We start from the raw sequence: 18,394 nt of genomic DNA on the forward strand, positions 1-18,394 counted from the left end.
TGGGATTGTCAGAGATCTATAGGTGCAGTATAGTGTGAAGCTGGTGCAGTTCTTTATGAAGCTAGTAGTGCCAAAACTAATCTACAGATTATTATTTTTAATTAGTCGATTAATTGTTTGGTCTATACAATGTCAGCAAAAAAATTAAACATATTCAGATATTTAGTGAAAACCATAGTGTTGACATTTGAGAAGCTGGAAACAGTACGTTTTCTGGCATTTTTGCTAGAAATATTAATTATATTATTAATCAATTATCAAACTTACTGCTGATTCATTTCCTGTTGATCAACTATTATCAATTACTTGACTAATCGTTGTAGCTCTCACCACAACTAACAATAATTTGAGTATCAATTGATCTGTCAACTATTTTATATCAGACAATTATGAAAAATGTCAGAGCAATTTCCCAGAGCCCAAATTGTTTCAGATGGCTTTTTGTGTCTGACCAAAGGTTTTCTAATGTATTGTAACATATAATTGTACACAGCACAATGTAGTAAAATCAGATCTCTGTACAGTGCCTGTCAACTGACTAATCAATGAATCTAACTAACTAACTGTTTTAGCACTACAACCTTGTGTTTCTGTAAAATCAGTCATATAGTGACTTGGTAGAGACTTTTATTTTGGTGGTAATTTTTGTATCTAAACCTTTAATTTGAGAAATTATATATCTATATATTAGGGCTGTCAAACGATTAAAATGTTTTAATCGCGATTAATCGCTGAATGTCTATAGTTAAATCGCATGTAGTGTTTTGGGTACTTTCCGTTGTAGTCATTGTTGAGCGTTTAGCGAGATGAACATCTTATTTTCAAACTGTATGTGCTGCACTTGCTAGTTGAACTCTTCAAAGAGTATTTTGTATGAGGAAAAGCTTGTAAATACTTTGTTTGCAGTTACTTGTGGATCCCATTAAACTGGTGGAGTCCTTTGCAGTGTGATCCTTGTCTCTACATAACCACTCAACACACATTCAGACTCACTGGTTAACATCTGACACGCAGCAACTGAAGAGAGAAGTAAATCTTAATGTCAAACTTCAACATCTTAACCCTGCACACCAACATATGACTTTACTGATGTGTTCTGCCTAGGTTATAAACAACCAACGCTCATCGATGGAACTCCTGGATCATTGCCCTGTTTAACATGTAAACAAACACATAAATGAATTCGTTTAATAAGCTCTCTTGTTATGAAGTAGTATTTCTGGACTTGACATCGCTCATTAAACAGCTCTGAACGTGAAACTCACAGAAACTAATGGAACAGTGGTTCTGAGATGGATGCAGATCAAGCAGTAAAACTGATTTCATTGAAGCAGCATGTATCTTTTGGTGTGTGTGCCAGAGGAAAGCAATCTAACTGTGCTTATATGCATAACTTAACATAATCCTAAACTCCAATTTCCCACAGGCTGCCCAGGAGGAAAGTGGTAACCAAACCTTCTCTTCTATAATTTAGATCAGCAGGTCAGTACAAATTCATTGCCACACACACACACCCCTCCACACCCCCACCCCTCCACACACACACACACACACACACACACACACACACACACACACACACACACACATTTACACTGCAGTGACCCTGACCCAGAAGGGGCTATCAGCTGTTGAAGAGCAAGAAGACAACCTAATTACTTTTTTTTTAATGATATACCAAGTGCAGGTGGGCAAAGTTGTTCTTGCCTGAAGAGCTCACACTAATCTCCAGTGTCAACCCCTGACCTTGAGCCATGCCGTGTTTTTTAATAACCTGAGTGAGGTCAAAATGAAGCCAGGACATTTTTACCACCAAGTCAGTCTTTCCAAGTCAGCCAAAACTATTTGGCCTTTGTCACTGTAACATTTTCCAGTTTAGTCCCTGAGAGGCCAATTAAATGATTGTTAAAACTATGTGACTGAGAGTTAATCCATGGGGCATTTTGTAGAGAAAATTTAATTCTGGGAATGTATTATAAAACTACAGATGAAAATAAATGTATGCAGCGTTTTTTGGCCAGAGTACAATAAATATTTTCCCTGAGGCATTTGAAAAGCAAGTCAGGTCCTCGTCTTCGTACCTCTTCTGTCATTGTTCATCCTTTGCAGTCCACAGCAGTTTCACAGTGGCCAGACATTCATTTCAAATAGTATTACAATACCTTTTAATTTATTATCAGAAGTGGTTACATTATTGTGTGAGGCAGTACATGCAGGCTTGATTGAAGTGGATTTTAGAAAAGATATTTCACCAGCTGTGAGGAAGAGGGAGATGATGTCCAGGAGCAAAACGACGGCAAAGACAGAAAACAGAAGGGAGCTTTCTCTCCTTAAACCATGAGCAGGTACGGGTATGAGGAAATGTGTGTTACCATGGCAACCACAGAGCACACACACAACTCAGGGTTGGAAGCTTCAACTTGTCCAGCAAGACCCCTGCTCTTCCCTTTATATATATATATATATATATATATATATATATATATATATATATATATATATATATATATATGGCAGTGTACTTTATTTCTCCAGCTCCAGGAGAAACACATATCATTTATCTTCTTCAACACCAGGTTTCTGCAGCACAAGACTCTTTTCACAGCATGGACCTGCTCTACTGGGATGCCCCAGGGCTCCATACTTGACCTTCTCCCTTTCTTCACACTCTCATTTCTCAGGTCCTCTTCAGCCTCCATGTTTTTATCTCATCATTACTCTATGCCAATGAAACTCACCTCTGGCACACAGGTTGAGCTGGAAAACTAGACAAATGTTCTGAGGACCACTTCAAGTTTACCCTTGACAGCTTTGATCTGGTGTTCTATCCCGATCTTTTACAGCATCTTGGTATAACCACTGCAGTGAAATTTTTGTTTTGATTTTCTCAAAATCGGCAAAATTGAAATGTCCTAGGTCAGTTAATGGAGTCCTTTTTTGGCGGGCAGTCGCAATAATTGCATTACATCTGTACAGGGCATAGCACCTGGACATGCATTGAATACATACATACATACTATTAAACATGCACTGCACACTGTACTTAAGTAATTAATTAATGAATTATTCATTATTTAGACAGGTGGTAAACCAGAATGATGCCGTTAGCAAATACCGAGTCAATCAATGAGCCTGCAGCTACAGACAATAAGGTCAGAGCAAGTCACCAGACTCCAAAACATAATTATAAGCAGCAATAAGTTCTTTTTGATGAAGAAAATTCAAAGAAGCAAGATGAATACTGCCACTCTTGGGACTTAGGAGTGAATTATTTTTTGTTTTGAAAAAACAAACAAAAATACACTAGCAACTGTATATCAGGCATAGACACTAGACTCTAGTGTCTAAATCTGATATACAGTTTAAAAAAAAATGCTCCTTACGCAGAGATGTGCTGAAACAGTGAGTGCCATTACTCGTAAAGAAGTAGAAGAACATAGTACTTTCAGTCTACTGCATTTCCTTTTGCAAGTAATGTGCTGTCTTCCTCAGAAACCTTTTAGGGAATCATAGTCAACCTGTACTGTACATGGCAGCATTTTAAATCACAAGACAGGCCAACTTGCCGTACCTGCCCAGGGCCGAGCTGAGCTCATCCAGCCTGTGGTTGTCTGTGGTGTTTCCCAGTTTAGACAGAGCATCCATCCTCTTCATAATGACCTCCAGCATGTCACTGATTTTCCTCAGCACCCCACGAGATTCTTGGCCACCGAACACTGAAAAACACACATACAGATAGTGTGAGAAAAATATTGCCAAAGTGAATCATAGAGATAGGAGGATTGAGGATAAAGAATAAAAGGAAGGAGAAAGTCATTCTAGAGAAAAAGAGTAAGTGATAAATTAGAAGAAAAAAAATAAGATTCAATTTGATGGCATGGTACAGTGTGTCTCTATGTAAAGTCACATTTTATTTGGCTTTGTATAACGTACAACATATATTTTAGTGTACCAGCCAGTTTAAATCCACTAATGTAGCAAAGCCTCACTCAAGATCACATTTGATATCCATTTATTTTATGTTCCATTTTACGGGTTCACTTTAAAATATAAATCCAGTTGTTTCTATTTTCTTTTGTCCTTGGTTACTAAAGAAGCAGCTCGCCAGAAGCCAGCTTTCCAGTAAAACACAGAAACAGGCAAATTAGTCCGACAGTATCGGTTTTGTCTTGCTGCTCGGCTCAAATTATTAACGACCTGAAAGGTGGTAAACCAGAACGATGCGGTTAGCAAACACCGAGTCAATGAATGAGCCTGCAGCTACAGACAATAAGGTCAGAGCAGGTCACCAGACTCCATCGCTTGTGAGTCAAGGTCCTGACCCGGTACGATTTTCTTTTGATCACATTAGGCTCTACCCTCAATGCTGAGTGCAATTATTAACACAGTCCACAATCACCAAAGGGTCCGAGGGAGTGGAAGAAAACACAATTATAAGCAGCAATAAGTTCTTTTTGATGAAGAAAATCCAAAGAAGCAAGATGAATACTGCCACTCTTGGGACTTGGGAGTGAATTATTTTTTGTTTTGAGAAAAAAAAAAAAAAAAAACACTAGCCTCATATTGTTCTCGGAGAATGTGAGTGAAAATAAAGCCTCGCCTCTCAGTGTTCCCTCATCAATCGCATTAGGCTTTTGAAAACTGCAATGTGTGCAGACTCACTACTCCTGTCGGAGTTCATTCATCACTGCGCAAGCAAAAGTCAACTTTCTATGAGAAGAAATTATATTATGACCAGTAAATACAATAAGGACCAAGAGAAAAACCACCCACTGCTATTGGTCTGTGTGCATGTGTGAATACGTGCAGTGGGTGCGACGGGCGTATGTATGTATGTACAGGTGCTGGTCATATAATTAGAATATCATGAAAAAGTTGATTTATTTCAGTAATTCCGTTCAAAAGTGAAACTTGTATAATGTATACATTCATTCCACACAGACTGATATATTTCAAGTGTTTATTTCTTTTACTTTTGATGATTAGAACTGACAACTAATGAAAACCCCAAATTCAGTATCTCAGAAAATTTGAATATTGTGAAAAGGTTCAATATTGAAGACACCTGGTGCCACACTCTAATCAGCTAATTAACTCAAAACACCTGCAAAGGCCTTTAAATGGTCTCTCAGTCTAGTTCTGTAGGCTACACAATCATGGGGAAGACTGCTGACTTGACAGCTGTCCAAAAGACGACCATTGACACCTTGCACAAGGAGGGCAAGACACAAAAGGTCATTGCTAAAGAGGCTGGCTGTTCACAGAGCTCTGTGTCCAAGCACATTAATAGAGAGTGTACAAGCAATAGGGATAACCGCACCCTGGAGACTGTGAAACAAAACCCATTCAGAAATGTGAGGGAGATTCACAAAGAGTGGACTGCAGCTGGAGTCAGTGCTTCAAGAACCACCACGCACAGACGTATGCAAGACATGGGTTTCAGCTGTCGCATTCCTTGTGTCAAGCCACTCCTGAACAAGACACAGCGTCAGATGCGTTTCGCCTTGGCTAAAGACAAAAAGGACTGGACTGCTGCTGAGTGGTCCAAAGTTATGTTCTCTGATGAAAGTAAATGTTGCATTTCCTTTGGAAATCAAGGTCCCAGAGTCTGGAGGAAGAGAGGAGAGGCACAGAATCCACGTTGCTTGAAGTCCAGTGTAAAGTTTCCACAGTCAGTGATGGTTTGGGGTGCCATGTCATCTGCTGGTGTTGGTCCACTGTGTTTTCTGAGGTCCAGGGTCAACGCAGCCGTCTACCTGGAAGTTTTAGAGCACTTCATGCTTCCTGCTGCTGACCAACTTTATAGAGATGCAGATTTCATTTTCCAGCAGGACTTGGCACCTGCACACAGTGCCAAAGCTACCAGTACCTGGTATAAGGACCATGGTATCCCTGTTCTTAATTGGCCAGCAAACTCGCCTGACCTTAACCCTATAGAAAATCTATGGGGTATTGTGAAGAGGAAGATGCGATGTGCCAGACCCAACAATGCAGAAGAGCTGAAGGCCACTATCAGAGCAACCTGGGCTCTCATAACATCTGAGCGGTGCCACAGACTGATCGACTCCATGCCACGCCGCATTGCTGCAGTAATTCAGGCAAAAGGAGCCCCAACTAAGTACTGAGTGCTGTATATGCTCATACTTTTCATGTTCATACTTCTCAGTTGGCCAACATTTCTAAAAATCCTTTTTTTGTATTGGTCTTAAGTAATATTCTAATTTTTGGAGATACTGAATTTGGGGTTTTCATTAGTTGTCAGTTATAATCATCACAATTAAAAGAAATAAACACTTGAAATATATCAGTCTGTGTGGAATGAATGTATACATTATACAAGTTTCACTTTTTGAATGGAATTACTGAAATAAATCAACTTTTTCATGATATTCTAATTATATGACCAGCACATGTGTATATATATATATATACATACACACACACTCTTACAGTATATAACGTATGTGTGTTGTTGAGGTTTTAAAAAAGGAAGAGAAGCACTCGGCATCAGAAACAAGAACTACAAAATAAAGCTGCTGTCAAAGCCCAGATTATTCCTCTAAATCCTTTCCCTTTATTGCCTGTACATACTTTCTTCTTTGGCTTTTCCACCGTTTCAGTCATTTCTACAATATATTCAGTCAAACTGGTCTAAAGACCTTTGAATAATTCAGCAGTTAGGCAACATTGCTTTCCTTCCACAGACAGAAAGAGACTAAATGAATTCCCATTCAGATTTGCAGTTTTATAGCAGCAGTGTAACAATACATTTTAAAAGAGGAATGACACAGGATAGGAAATGAGATGAGATATAGAAAGGATTTAAGCACTGCAGGATAATTTATTACTACATTGTCCACTCCAGTAAACACACTCTGCTCATTGCTGCCCACCAACTGTCTGAAACCTGTTGCTTGCAACTGTAGGATCAAACCTTGAACAGCAAAACAATTACTGTACCATTCTTCTGTACATTTATTTTTTCATGGACTTCATACTATTTGCCAAGTTCAGATGATCCTCTTTCAGCTCCATTGTACTTGCTGCACTAAATCTAAGCAAAGCCTCCGGGTTAAAATGTAGGAAGAACACACATTTCTCCACAGTAATGTTCCGCGCACACATTGTGCTCGTAAATCACCATTACCGAGACCCAACACCCTTCCTACGCAGTACATTTTTAGAACTGAGCTTTGTTTGCAATCAACTGTTCATCCGACTGCTTTTTACTCTTGCTCCCTGCTGCCTCTTGGGAAACATTGGCTAATGTATTTTCTTTTCCAATGCACAGTCCGGCGCGCTGAAAATGGTGTAGCAGGAGCTGATGGTTTCTTCTGTCATTCCTCATCTGCTGGTTAATAAAGGGACGATTTAGCAGCAGCAGCAGCTAATCTCCTTTAACGACTCAATTTCGGAAGTGCCACAGCGCAATCGATATCATGAACAAATTCCAATTAGAACGCCGTTTGTACTGTAGCCTGCTGTAGGCATTGCAAAACACTGGCCAACCAGCTATAAACAACTGCCCTTAGAGAGACACGCTGGCTACATGCATTGATAAAAGGTTTAACTTTAACAGGCTGCTGAAATCACAACTGAAGATCGCTGACAAGAATGGAGAATGCAAATTAATCTTAAATACGTCTCATCTAAATGTCCCTCACACACTATGAACACTCATTCCCAGACAATGCGGTGCTTGGTAAGAGAAGCGAGTCTGTAAACGGAAGGGCATTGGTTTGTTGGTAGATTAGGATTTTGTTCCCCAGAGAACATGTGCTTGCATATAGGTGTTACAGGTCCAAGAGGTGCCAGTGCTTTTATTGATCAGTCCGTCTATGGTTCATTTCAATATGGCCTCTCGCAACTGAATTCACAGATCACTATAAAACAACATGACAGACTGAATATCTTTCTAAGTGCTTCAGTCAATTTCATTAAAATTCCCCAAACACAGCCAGCAAGTCCTTCAGTTGGAGGCTATGATACAGATGTTTCATTAGTGGCGCACAATTGATTTATAGAGAGCCACAAACAAAATCATATTTACAAGAAAGAGTGGCAGTGCATCTCACCTCCTTGGCCCTCGTGCAGCATCAAGATTTAGACGCTGCTTGACATTTTCTCAGAGCGAGGTTCTGAACACAGCGTCTCACCACACTGAGCTGATTCTACCACCAGCAACGCCAATATTCACACGATGTGTGCAATCATTTAAACAGAAGGTGTATACGATTATTTCATTTATTCTCTAAGATAAAATACCTGAACGCCTAATGAGTATGAGTCATTTAGCATGTTGCTTTAATGAACACAGCACTTGCGCCGCACAAACACACGCCTAGACACACATACACGTATGCAATACTTCATAACAGAACAGAACGTACAACAGTAGAGTGGATGCAAGGAAGATGCAATAAAGTTGCTGCAATAAAACCAGTCTCACCTTAAATCAGCAGTAAAATGAAATGACCAACTGAACCAGAACTAAAAGCTTCCACACTAAAATTAACTAAAGTTGTCGACAATGTTAGTAGACATTTTTGTTTTCTAATGTTAAGTAATGGAGCCATTTTTGTATCCAACATCAACAGAATCCAGTGAAAGATATAGCTTCATAACATTGCATATAAACTTTTTATTTTACAATGAGCTCAATAAATTTCATTTCATGTTTATGTGAATAGGGACAGATGCTTAGACATAGACATTTGTGCAATAAATCTCCAATGTACAGCATCATAGCATTTATAGCTATTGCTAATTCCCAATGCCCGTCCCTAGAAGGGCTTTTAAACAGTCATAAAACAAAAATAAAATAAACATTGCCACAATTAAAATACATAAAGCAAATAAACATACACACGCCCATACACCATCCCATCCCACCCCTATGTGTGACTACAGGTCTGATTATAATTAAAAAATTCAGTTTAATTTTAAAAAGCTTATTATTTTGTATTGCTTTTAGCTCAATGGGCAGCTCATTCAATGCCTTAGCTCCCTTAATAGAGAATTATGTATTACAATCCACTGGCCTGTATTGGTTGCACCATGTCACAGAGAGCCTGAGGAGCCCGTTAATGTAAGCACTTCCAGATGAGATTGGAATTTGCAAATGTAACGTAGTTGTCAAATCCTAACGTGTTCAGATCTTTCAGGACGTGACAATGATGTGATTTGGTTGGTCTTTTGCCCAATATTTTCAATGCATGATTGTAAAGTCTCTCTAATGGTTTAGTCACATATGGACTTACCTGCGACCATGAGGTAGCAAATTATGTTGAAAAATCATTGTTTGCATAAATGTTTTGGCAGCATCAAAGGTTAGACAGTGCCTAATTAGTCTAAATAAATATAAGTTGGCCTTATAAGACGGTTCGGTCTTATTTTTTTCACCTGATTGTCAAATTTCAGGAGAAGGTCCAGCATTAAAACGAGGTATTTGACCTCTGGAACTTGCTCATTTTCAGTTTCATAATTGTATTGAGAGGTACCAGAATAGGTTTATGTGGTTTAATTTTCAAAAAACACTATATTTTTGTTGTACTGCACATTACTACAGCTCCTCGTTTCACCCTGTGTGTTGACCTCTCCGTTTTGGCTACAGAGTGAAGCATCTCACCTCTGTTCCATCTTTGTTGGGAGTCGCACATGCGAAGTAACTAGGTCAGCACAGCTAGCTAGTCAGTTGCAGAGTATGAGGGCGTGCCATGCTAGCAGCTAGGCGAGCATTATAACGTGTTACAAAGTGACGCATGTTTGTCACGGAAGTAAAGGCTGGACTACAATAGAGCTGTTTGCAGCAGTTTGTGAACAGTGTTTTCTGTTGGAGATGGTAAGTGCCTTTGGGGTGGATTTGGGGCTTTTTCACTTTGTAAACCTATAACGTGCACAAAAATATATATAACACAATAAAGGAAAGGGGAAAAGCCAAAAAGCACAATATGAGCACTTTAAGTGTCAGGCATGTATTTTCTAGCCATCGGGCTATTGCATCCAGGTGTATTGATAGTTGTTCTGCAACAGCCTTGGCTGTTATACCATAGGCATACAGACATGCGTCGTCTGCGTACATTTGTAAACCTGCCCCTTTGCATGATTCAGGAAGGTCATTTATATATAGGCTGAAGAGCATCGTTCCTAAAATTGAGCCCTGAGGGATTCCTGTTTTACACTTTAAAAAAGAAGATTTTTTTATTGTTGATGCTAACGCATTGTTCACGATTCAGAAGGTATGATATAAACCAAGAGAATGCTTTTTCAGAAAAATGATACTTTGATAGTTTGGAGATAAGAATGTTATGGTTTACTGTGTCGAACGCTTTTTTGAGGTCTAGAAAGACGGCCCCCACCAAGGTTCCCTTGTCTATGTAAGTTTTGATTATTTCCAGTAAAAAAATAAATAAATAAATAAAAAACTGTCTCTGAAGAATTTAGATCCGAACCAAAATTGTAAAGGGTGCAGATACAGTAGTTATTACATTTATTTATAGGTGATTCGTTAGTTGTATTGCAACAACCTTTTCCAAAACCTTTGAGAAAACAGGAAGGATATTTATTGGCCGATAATTGCCTGATGACTCTAGCTTGTTTCCATATTTGTGGGAATTTTCCACAAGTCATGGAGGTGTTGATCAGGTGAGTTAATGGTTCAGCCAATATATTACAATTCTTTTTCAAGAAAGAAATGTCCATGTTGGAAAGATCTTTAGAGTATGTGGTTTTAAAATTGCTGATAACCTCAATCAAATATTTTTTATTAACTTTTTGCAGTTCAAATGCCCCGACCTTCTCTTCACCTGTGGGAGTAGGCCAACCAGGCTGATTCAAATTACTTACAAGTTTCTGATCTGACCCAATAAAATACTCGTTAAATGCTTGTGCAAATTGTCCACTTTCTGAAATTATTACATAACCTATTTTAAGTTCATGTGTATCTTCGTATCAGTGTGCTGAGGTTTAAGCAAACTGTTCAGTTGTTTCCAGATTAATGAATTATTGAATGAAATACAGTGGGAAATGAAAATACAGTGCTTCTACTGTACATTTAGTCATTTATTCATCAACAAAACAGCTGATTATAGCTGTGTGTCATGTTTGATTTATATTTTAAAAAAAAAATAATAATAATAATCTCCTCCCCATTGGCATAATTCATAGGCAAATAAATCCTGTCATCCCTGATTTGCATACTGGCTTGCTAGTTTTCTCAGTAAGGTGCCTCCGGGTCACACCTCTCAATCAATCTCACCAGGATAAATTAATGTATTCCCTCCTGCTTTACACACACACACACACACACACACACATCCATTTATTACAGAAAAGGCAAAGATCGAGTTTATCTCTTCTTTTTGGCATGGTGGCAACTGACAGATCCAGGCGCTATTAGAGCAGAAAACCTCTGTCACTTATCCTCTAAGCAGCTCCACCCTCTGACAGCCTGCAGTATTCTTTTTTTGTGTGTGTGTCGCTTCAATTAAAACCTGAATCTGTCTTTTCCATTAGTTATCTCCCCTGACCCTCTCCACAGTATGTAGCTGTGGACCAACCAGTTTGGTTAGAAGGGTTATGTTTTATGAAACTGCACATTGAAACACTGCAACCTTACGTTGATTGATTTACCTCAGCAAGCAACTTAAAAAGGTGAGGACAGGCTGACTCAGACACAGAGCTCATGGTCTGCTATACCCTTATTAAAAATTTAAAAAAAATAAAACACGCTCACACAAGTGTCTCAGCATACAATCATTTTCCAGGACGGGAGTTACATTCTCTTATGTGCTGTCACTGCTCAGACTGTGCAAAACCATACAAGTATGATGAGCATTTGCATTAACATATTTCTTGTTTTCACACAGACAATTCTTGCATGAATGCAAAAGAAACAACAAGAATAGAAAATGCTACCTAAGCCAAGGCAGGAAGTAAAATTCCTGACCCAGTTTGCAGCTCACCCTACATACACCCCTGCACACCAAATTCACTTCAAGCTAATGTTATACAAATTATTATTATACTATAGTCTCTATGTTGCTTGTGCATTAATTACTTAAATGATTGTGTGTACTGCATGTCCATGTGCACGCACTTCATGGCCACACTCAGATAAAAAGGTAATAATGTTGCCAGCAGCTAATTTTCAGAAACAATCAAAACACTAGCACTTCATTTTGCACTGCTTCCCCCAAGAGACAATTTGATCAACTGAGGTCTATACCAACACTTCTACACTCAAAATTAAATCAACGCAGACTGTTTTTTCTCAACAGACAATTCTACAAAAGACTAATACACAAGCAAGCAGCTGTGGAGACAACAAACAAAACACATATGAATAATTTCTCTAAAATGTGTTTGTAACTATTGTAAATGGCAAACAATACCAAGATCAAAAGGTCCTTTAAATTAAAGATGCTGGATGCCACAAAGCCGTAAACAATAGAAGCAATCTGAGACACAGAAAACATGTTTGCAGTTGGATCTGGTAACTGCCCATCTAGGCAAAAACAAGCAATCAGTACAACCCCTGTTGTGTCTTTCTAAGAGAAAATCACTGGTCTTTCCGGGTGACGGGAGCTTGTGAAAGAGTGAACAATGAGCAGTCATTTTTGACTCACACCTCTTTTGTGTCAAACACAGAGCCAGGCAGTGAGCTGCATATTCACTGCCAGTTCTTCCTAATTACCGGTAAAGATGCATCAGTAGCAAAGGTCAGTTTGTTTTATTCATAGCATCTACATACGCCGCAGGAGAGTGCTTCTCTTTCAAGCAGATTACTTACTTATCCCATTTTTTTAATTCTAACAAAGTACTGAAGTTCACAGCTTTGACAGACCTGCAAATGCCACACCCTTCCGAGGAGCAAAGTAAGGAAAGACTCATTTCCATGCATTGCGCAGTGAGGACTGCTGAGCCATGAAATAAAAAAAAGTTCTGTCAGAGTCTGTGAAAGGATCGCAGTAAACAGGATACTGAACACGACGCTCCTTCCACACCTGATGCTCTGCTACGTGACTCTGATAAGATGAAAACTTTGTGGAAAAGGTAGGTTTTCCTTTACATTTAATCCTGCAGCTGCAGTAGTTCTGCCATCCAAAAAGGTAGTTGAACGTTATTGCTTTATTTTTCTTTCCAGAGCAATTTCAACATATTTTTGGGTTGTTGTGGCAATAGTATTAAGCACAATAAATATAATAAAGGGGCAATATGTATATAAATATCAAATGCAGGGGGTAAATTCAGAAGAAAAAAATCTGCCTTCGTTGAGAGATGCAACACAGTTTGCCTGCAGCGAAACATTTTTCCATGGGGACGGGAGCTAAAAAAAGCTCAGGTAATGGAGCTTGCAGGTTGGAATAAAGCATGCATTAGCATCTGAACCATTTAGTCTTGCTGTTACAAGATAAAACCTGAGACAACAAAGGCCTATATCTTCCTTTGTGGCAAAGCTGCAGTAAGACCCCCGTGGTAAAAGGACACACTGTGAAGGTGGTCTTCAAAGAGCGTATTAGAAAGCTACAGTAGACCTCTGGAGCTTTTAAGATATCTAGGATCAAACGCTACTGACTTTCATGCTTGCCACTCTGGTAAAAAATTCATTCCCTCTGTCCGCCCTCCTACTTCTCCACATCATTAGCTTCCTGTACCTTCAAAAGGAAGTAATGCATGGAATGCATGCATTTTAAAACTGGATATATTACTTCAAGTGTCAAATAGTGCAACACTATTTTATAAATAGTACTTATAGAAATATGAAAGGAAATAGAGCCTGTTTTTGGCTGTGCAAATCTTAAAAAAAGCATGTTTACGAGTCCTGGTGCATCTTAGGTAAGATGTTAGACAAAAATACAAAAATACGGCAGCAAGGACTGAACTGGAAAAAAATAAAAATTACATTAGATAAAAATAAAGAGGTAGAGGGAGGCAGGAAGGCAAAGACATGAGAGAGAAACAGAACGTGGAAAGACAATAATTGCATATTTTTCTTCACAGGCTCTCCAGGCAATCGTTGCCAGTCACAAGACGAGCAATAAACGGGGTTAGTGGGTTCTCTCAGCACAGCCTGGCCATTTTGTATGCCCTTGGCATGTTAAGGTGCTGCCACTGATTTTTACATTTCACGCATGAATGTATGTCACACACACATGTTGACTGACAACATGGGTGCAGGTGTGCATGTCCTGTAGCTCTCAGCAGAGGCTGGATGGGTGTGTATTATCAAGTTGCTGCATCACTGAACAATTCATCCCGGCTTGTCCATTACGCTAACTCCTCGTGCTGCAAATCCTCATTCCTAAAGCACGCACATAAATACAAACAATACGCACACACACACAGGGTGAGAATTTACATAGCTCGACTTTCCCTGGTTAGTGGTGAGGCAGTGTTTAATGAGCTAGAGGCCAAATGCCTTTCCTTGGCTGCAGCCTGTGAGTGGTTAATTAATCAGACAGCTCCCCTGTCTTCCACCACCCTCTCCCTTTCCCTCCTTCACCCCCACATCCCCTGCCTTACTACACCTTCAGAATAACACTTATTTTCCCCAAAGAGGTGCTTCAACTTTGAGCCAATATTTACAATCATTCAAGTGAGTCAGTCAAAAACATTTCAATACTTTACATCTTGCACAACAAACAACCACAGGTCAACATGCTGTTCACCGATTGGCCCAAAGATGGACTGCATTATTCAGGAGGGATGAAATGATTACTGTCGCCTCATGTGCATTGCTTCTTCCCGTGCCAGCTCATAGCCATCACAGAGGATGACACGCACCGTCAACAATTGAGCCAGATGGCGATAAAAAGGTGAGAGACAAAAGTCCAAAAGCCAACACTGACTCTCCCAAATGGCTAGTGCTGTAGCGGTTTATATAGCAGAGGCACATGGCGTAAACACAGAGAACGTGTTGTGAAAGATGAAACGTTTCTCTCTGGGATGGTGTCTCTGAAATTGTTTGGATTTTTTTTCCCGCCCGTGGCTTTGATTCGTTTGTTTTGATGTCTGCGAAGGCAAAGTCAATGATGCTGGCTACATTTGAGTGGCCATTTGGACTTTTAATGATTAGAGTTGTCTAAAGGAAGTTGTCAGTCATCTGGATATCAAGGAGACCTTTTTATTTTTACAACCAAAACATGATCACTTGTGCTTTGTGACTGACAAAGACATCGACATCTCTAGCACCCGTTTACTGTCTTATAAAAATTATACTATTAATAGTAGTAGTAATATTAATTTCACTTTTAAATCTTAACTGCCAGATTAATACATGATAACTGCAGTTTGCTTCAGTGAGCTTACAAGAGTGAACTACCTCCCCCACAAAATTCACAAAACGGTACTTTAAATCCCACCTCAGCCTCTACACATGTTCAGCTACTAGTTGGACTAATACAAATGAGTTAATGTGGGTCAGAACAAGTTCATGTGGGCACTGAGCAGAGATGAAAGCCAGTGTAAAAGAAGATGGAGCCTCTCTGGGCAACATATAGCAACCCCCCCTCCCCAACACATTCATGATGAGCAAAGTGTGCAGCTCTGTCAGCCCCCTGGCAGCAATCAAGGAAGCCCCAGCATCCAGCATGTTTCCCAGGCTGTCCATTACCAGTGCAGGGCACAGCCACTGAAGTCAGAGGCGACCAAGTAGCACTGACGTGTATCTGCAGGCTTACCTTCGGCTCGCACCGTGAAGGGGGAATCTCCGGGTCTCTTGGCCGAGAACTGGCCCCCGAGGGACGTCATTAGAAAGCACAAGCTGAAGAAGCCAATCCCCACCACAAAGATCCTGCAGCAGATAAACAGAGACAAAAGGGTGATTAAGTGACACGAGAGCATGACAGAGTTAGAGCTCATGACAGAGGGAGAAAACGAGTACAGAGGACAGACGAGGATGAGAAAGAAGAGGTAGAAAGTTACGAAACAAGGCATGTGTGCCATAGAGTCAACATGAGCTCTTTGAGACACCATCACTCTAGGTCCTTTGTGAGGCTTCATGGAGCATGGAGACATCATTGTGAAGTTCATATTGTACCAATCAACCCATAGAAAAGCATTGTGTACTCGCTTGACTGTGTCATCTCAAATGAACCATCACATGGATGGGTTTTCTGCATCACACTGTGCTCAGTTAGCTAACATCCAAAAATGAAAGCATTAAATTACAGGCGGATGGTTGCGTTTTGGAGAGAACAGCAAACACACAGCAAACATGTTTCAAGTTTCTGAAGGTTTGGAAAACAAATGCTATGGGACCGAATAGCTCAACACTGACTCATCTGGCACGCTCCAGGAGTCATGCTGAGAAAATGTTTGGAAATAACCCTTTTTTAATAGAGGGGAACTGCAGGACAGATTGTCGCACTTCCATTCTGTACACCACAGCTTGCGTTCCTGAATTTTTATAAGGCAGAAAACTGACACCAGAGAGCCTGCAGTCACTCAGCTTAAGCTTGCGTGAGAGATAGTGTCATCATATTACTATCCAATATGTTAGGTAAGGGGGAAAAAACTGGGATTTGATGTTCAGGGCAGCATGCACACTGTGTGGAAAAACACAATTGATTCCACAGTGAGATCCATCCACTGAACTGTAGAGTATGTGAGCTGCATGTTAAATCAGGACGCTGGAGCCATAATGTGAAACACCACTGTATTTACTCAGAAGGCTGTAAAACATCAGGGAACTTTATGTCTGACAGCGTGCTGCCCTACTGGCATGGACCCCATCACTGCATGGTGATTCCTAATTTCTTAATGCTAATGAGCTCTGGAGCTTGTGTACAACCTATCTGGTAAAACGTGGAAGTTTTAATGAGTTTATATCAGCTTGAGTTGCTTTTAACTCATCTCCAGCTGCTGCTAGTGCTGGAAGTTTTAGCTGTGCAAGTGCAAGCAAACGTTAATTATAGCACAGCGGGCATCCAATTAATGGTCTGAACTTGTAAGACTCGCTCCACTGTAGAAAGCAATAGTAGACAAGAGAAATGCATAAAATGCCTTATTTTGTAGTTTTTTTTCTGTATTCCTTTCAATTTCCTCATAGAATTTTTCATTTTTGATGATGATGCAGAATAAAAGCCAACAACCATCACAGTGTATACCAAAAAAAAAAAACAGCCGAATGGATGCAGTCTACTGTTATCATTTATCAGTGAATAGAGAAAATGTTTCAAGCTGTAAGTTAATAGATCGAGGAGAACATGTTCTTACCTGAATGGTTTGAAAGTGAGAAGACCTCTCCTCACCATAATGGAAAGGTCGCTGCTGGCTGCAATCATTTTCCACACACGCAGAAAGCGCTGGCTCTCCTTAACATTGCGCGAGTCTGTTGTGTGACAACCAGCGTCAAAACCATAACTTTCAACCACAGTCCTGAGGATTGGCAGAGTGCGTGACGACGCAGGCAACTTCCCAGCCCGACAGCTGTCCTGTTGTGCTGTGTGTCTGTGTGCGCGCGCGTGCTCTCTGTGTGTGTGTGCGTGTGTGTGCGTGCGTGAAAAACTTCTGCGGGAATCCCGCCGGTGCGTCCTGCTGCAGCAGCGGCGGGTCCGAGTCCTTTTCGACTATGCAGCGGAACAAATAGGAGCAAAAAAATGTGAGACTTTCCTTTAATCAGTTAAGCTTGTATCCCTAACACTGTTGGAGATACAGCGGTATCGGGTGCAACAACACATGTCTGCCGACTTCCTTGAATTCCTCTGAGTGGAGAACACTGACTGGCTCTCTTCTTTCATTGTGCGAGTAGCTCCTTCGCTGTGGCTCGTTTACTGATAGCGCCATCTAACGCCTGGTACTGGAACACGAAATATTTCTTTTCTGTGTTAAAACAGCTGGATGAAGAAACAGACAATAATTAAAGCGGTATAATATTGAAAACAAGTCAAATTAATGCAACTGTTAAGGGGGTATGATGATGCATAACGCTAACAGGCCAAATAGGCAACAAGTCCTTCTCATTAATGCCAGGTAACTTATTCATCATGACACGAACTGATCTGATCCAGTGGCAGATTAAATCAGTAAAACATATCACTATATAGTCTTATCAATGGCATGCATTAGTCTTCAAACATACAGTTAGCTTTTTTAAACTACTACTACTGTACTGTTCAGCACCGTGGACAGCTCCGACGGGGACGCTGCAGACGGACAGCAGCTCAGCAGCGACTCCCAGCGGACTGAACGCATAATACACTGACCGCTCTGTGTGAATTCAGAGGTAATGGTTTCTTATTTCCAGGAAAAACGCCACTTTAATCTTTATGTATGGCCTTTATTAAAAGACATTGTAGAACTTAGAGATAAAAACCGGCAGGTTATTCTTTAAAGATAGCTGTCTTTCAACGGAAAAGTGTTATTGTGCTTCTATTTGAGAATTCTGCCATGG

At 40.1% G+C, this 18,394-nt stretch overlaps 1 protein-coding gene across 1 annotated transcript in view; it reads right to left on the minus strand.

Annotated features, from left to right (window-relative positions):
* The window catches only part of mgat5b (alpha-1,6-mannosylglycoprotein 6-beta-N-acetylglucosaminyltransferase B), a 54,610-nt gene extending 36,886 nt beyond the window's left edge, over positions 1-17,724 (minus strand). The window contains exons 1-3 of the mRNA XM_078270118.1: positions 17,218-17,724; positions 15,681-15,793; positions 3,572-3,716 (exon numbers count right to left, since the gene is read on the minus strand). Coding sequence (XP_078126244.1) covers positions 3,572-3,716; positions 15,681-15,793; positions 17,218-17,285 — 326 coding nt within the window. The 5' untranslated portion in view covers positions 17,286-17,724. The remainder of the gene's footprint in view (positions 1-3,571; positions 3,717-15,680; positions 15,794-17,217) is intronic.
* Positions 17,725-18,394: the final 670 nt, after the last annotated feature.

This window comes from Sander vitreus, chromosome 15 (genome assembly GCF_031162955.1).
Source record: "Sander vitreus isolate 19-12246 chromosome 15, sanVit1, whole genome shotgun sequence".
Taxonomy (NCBI): domain Eukaryota; kingdom Metazoa; phylum Chordata; class Actinopteri; order Perciformes; family Percidae; genus Sander; species Sander vitreus.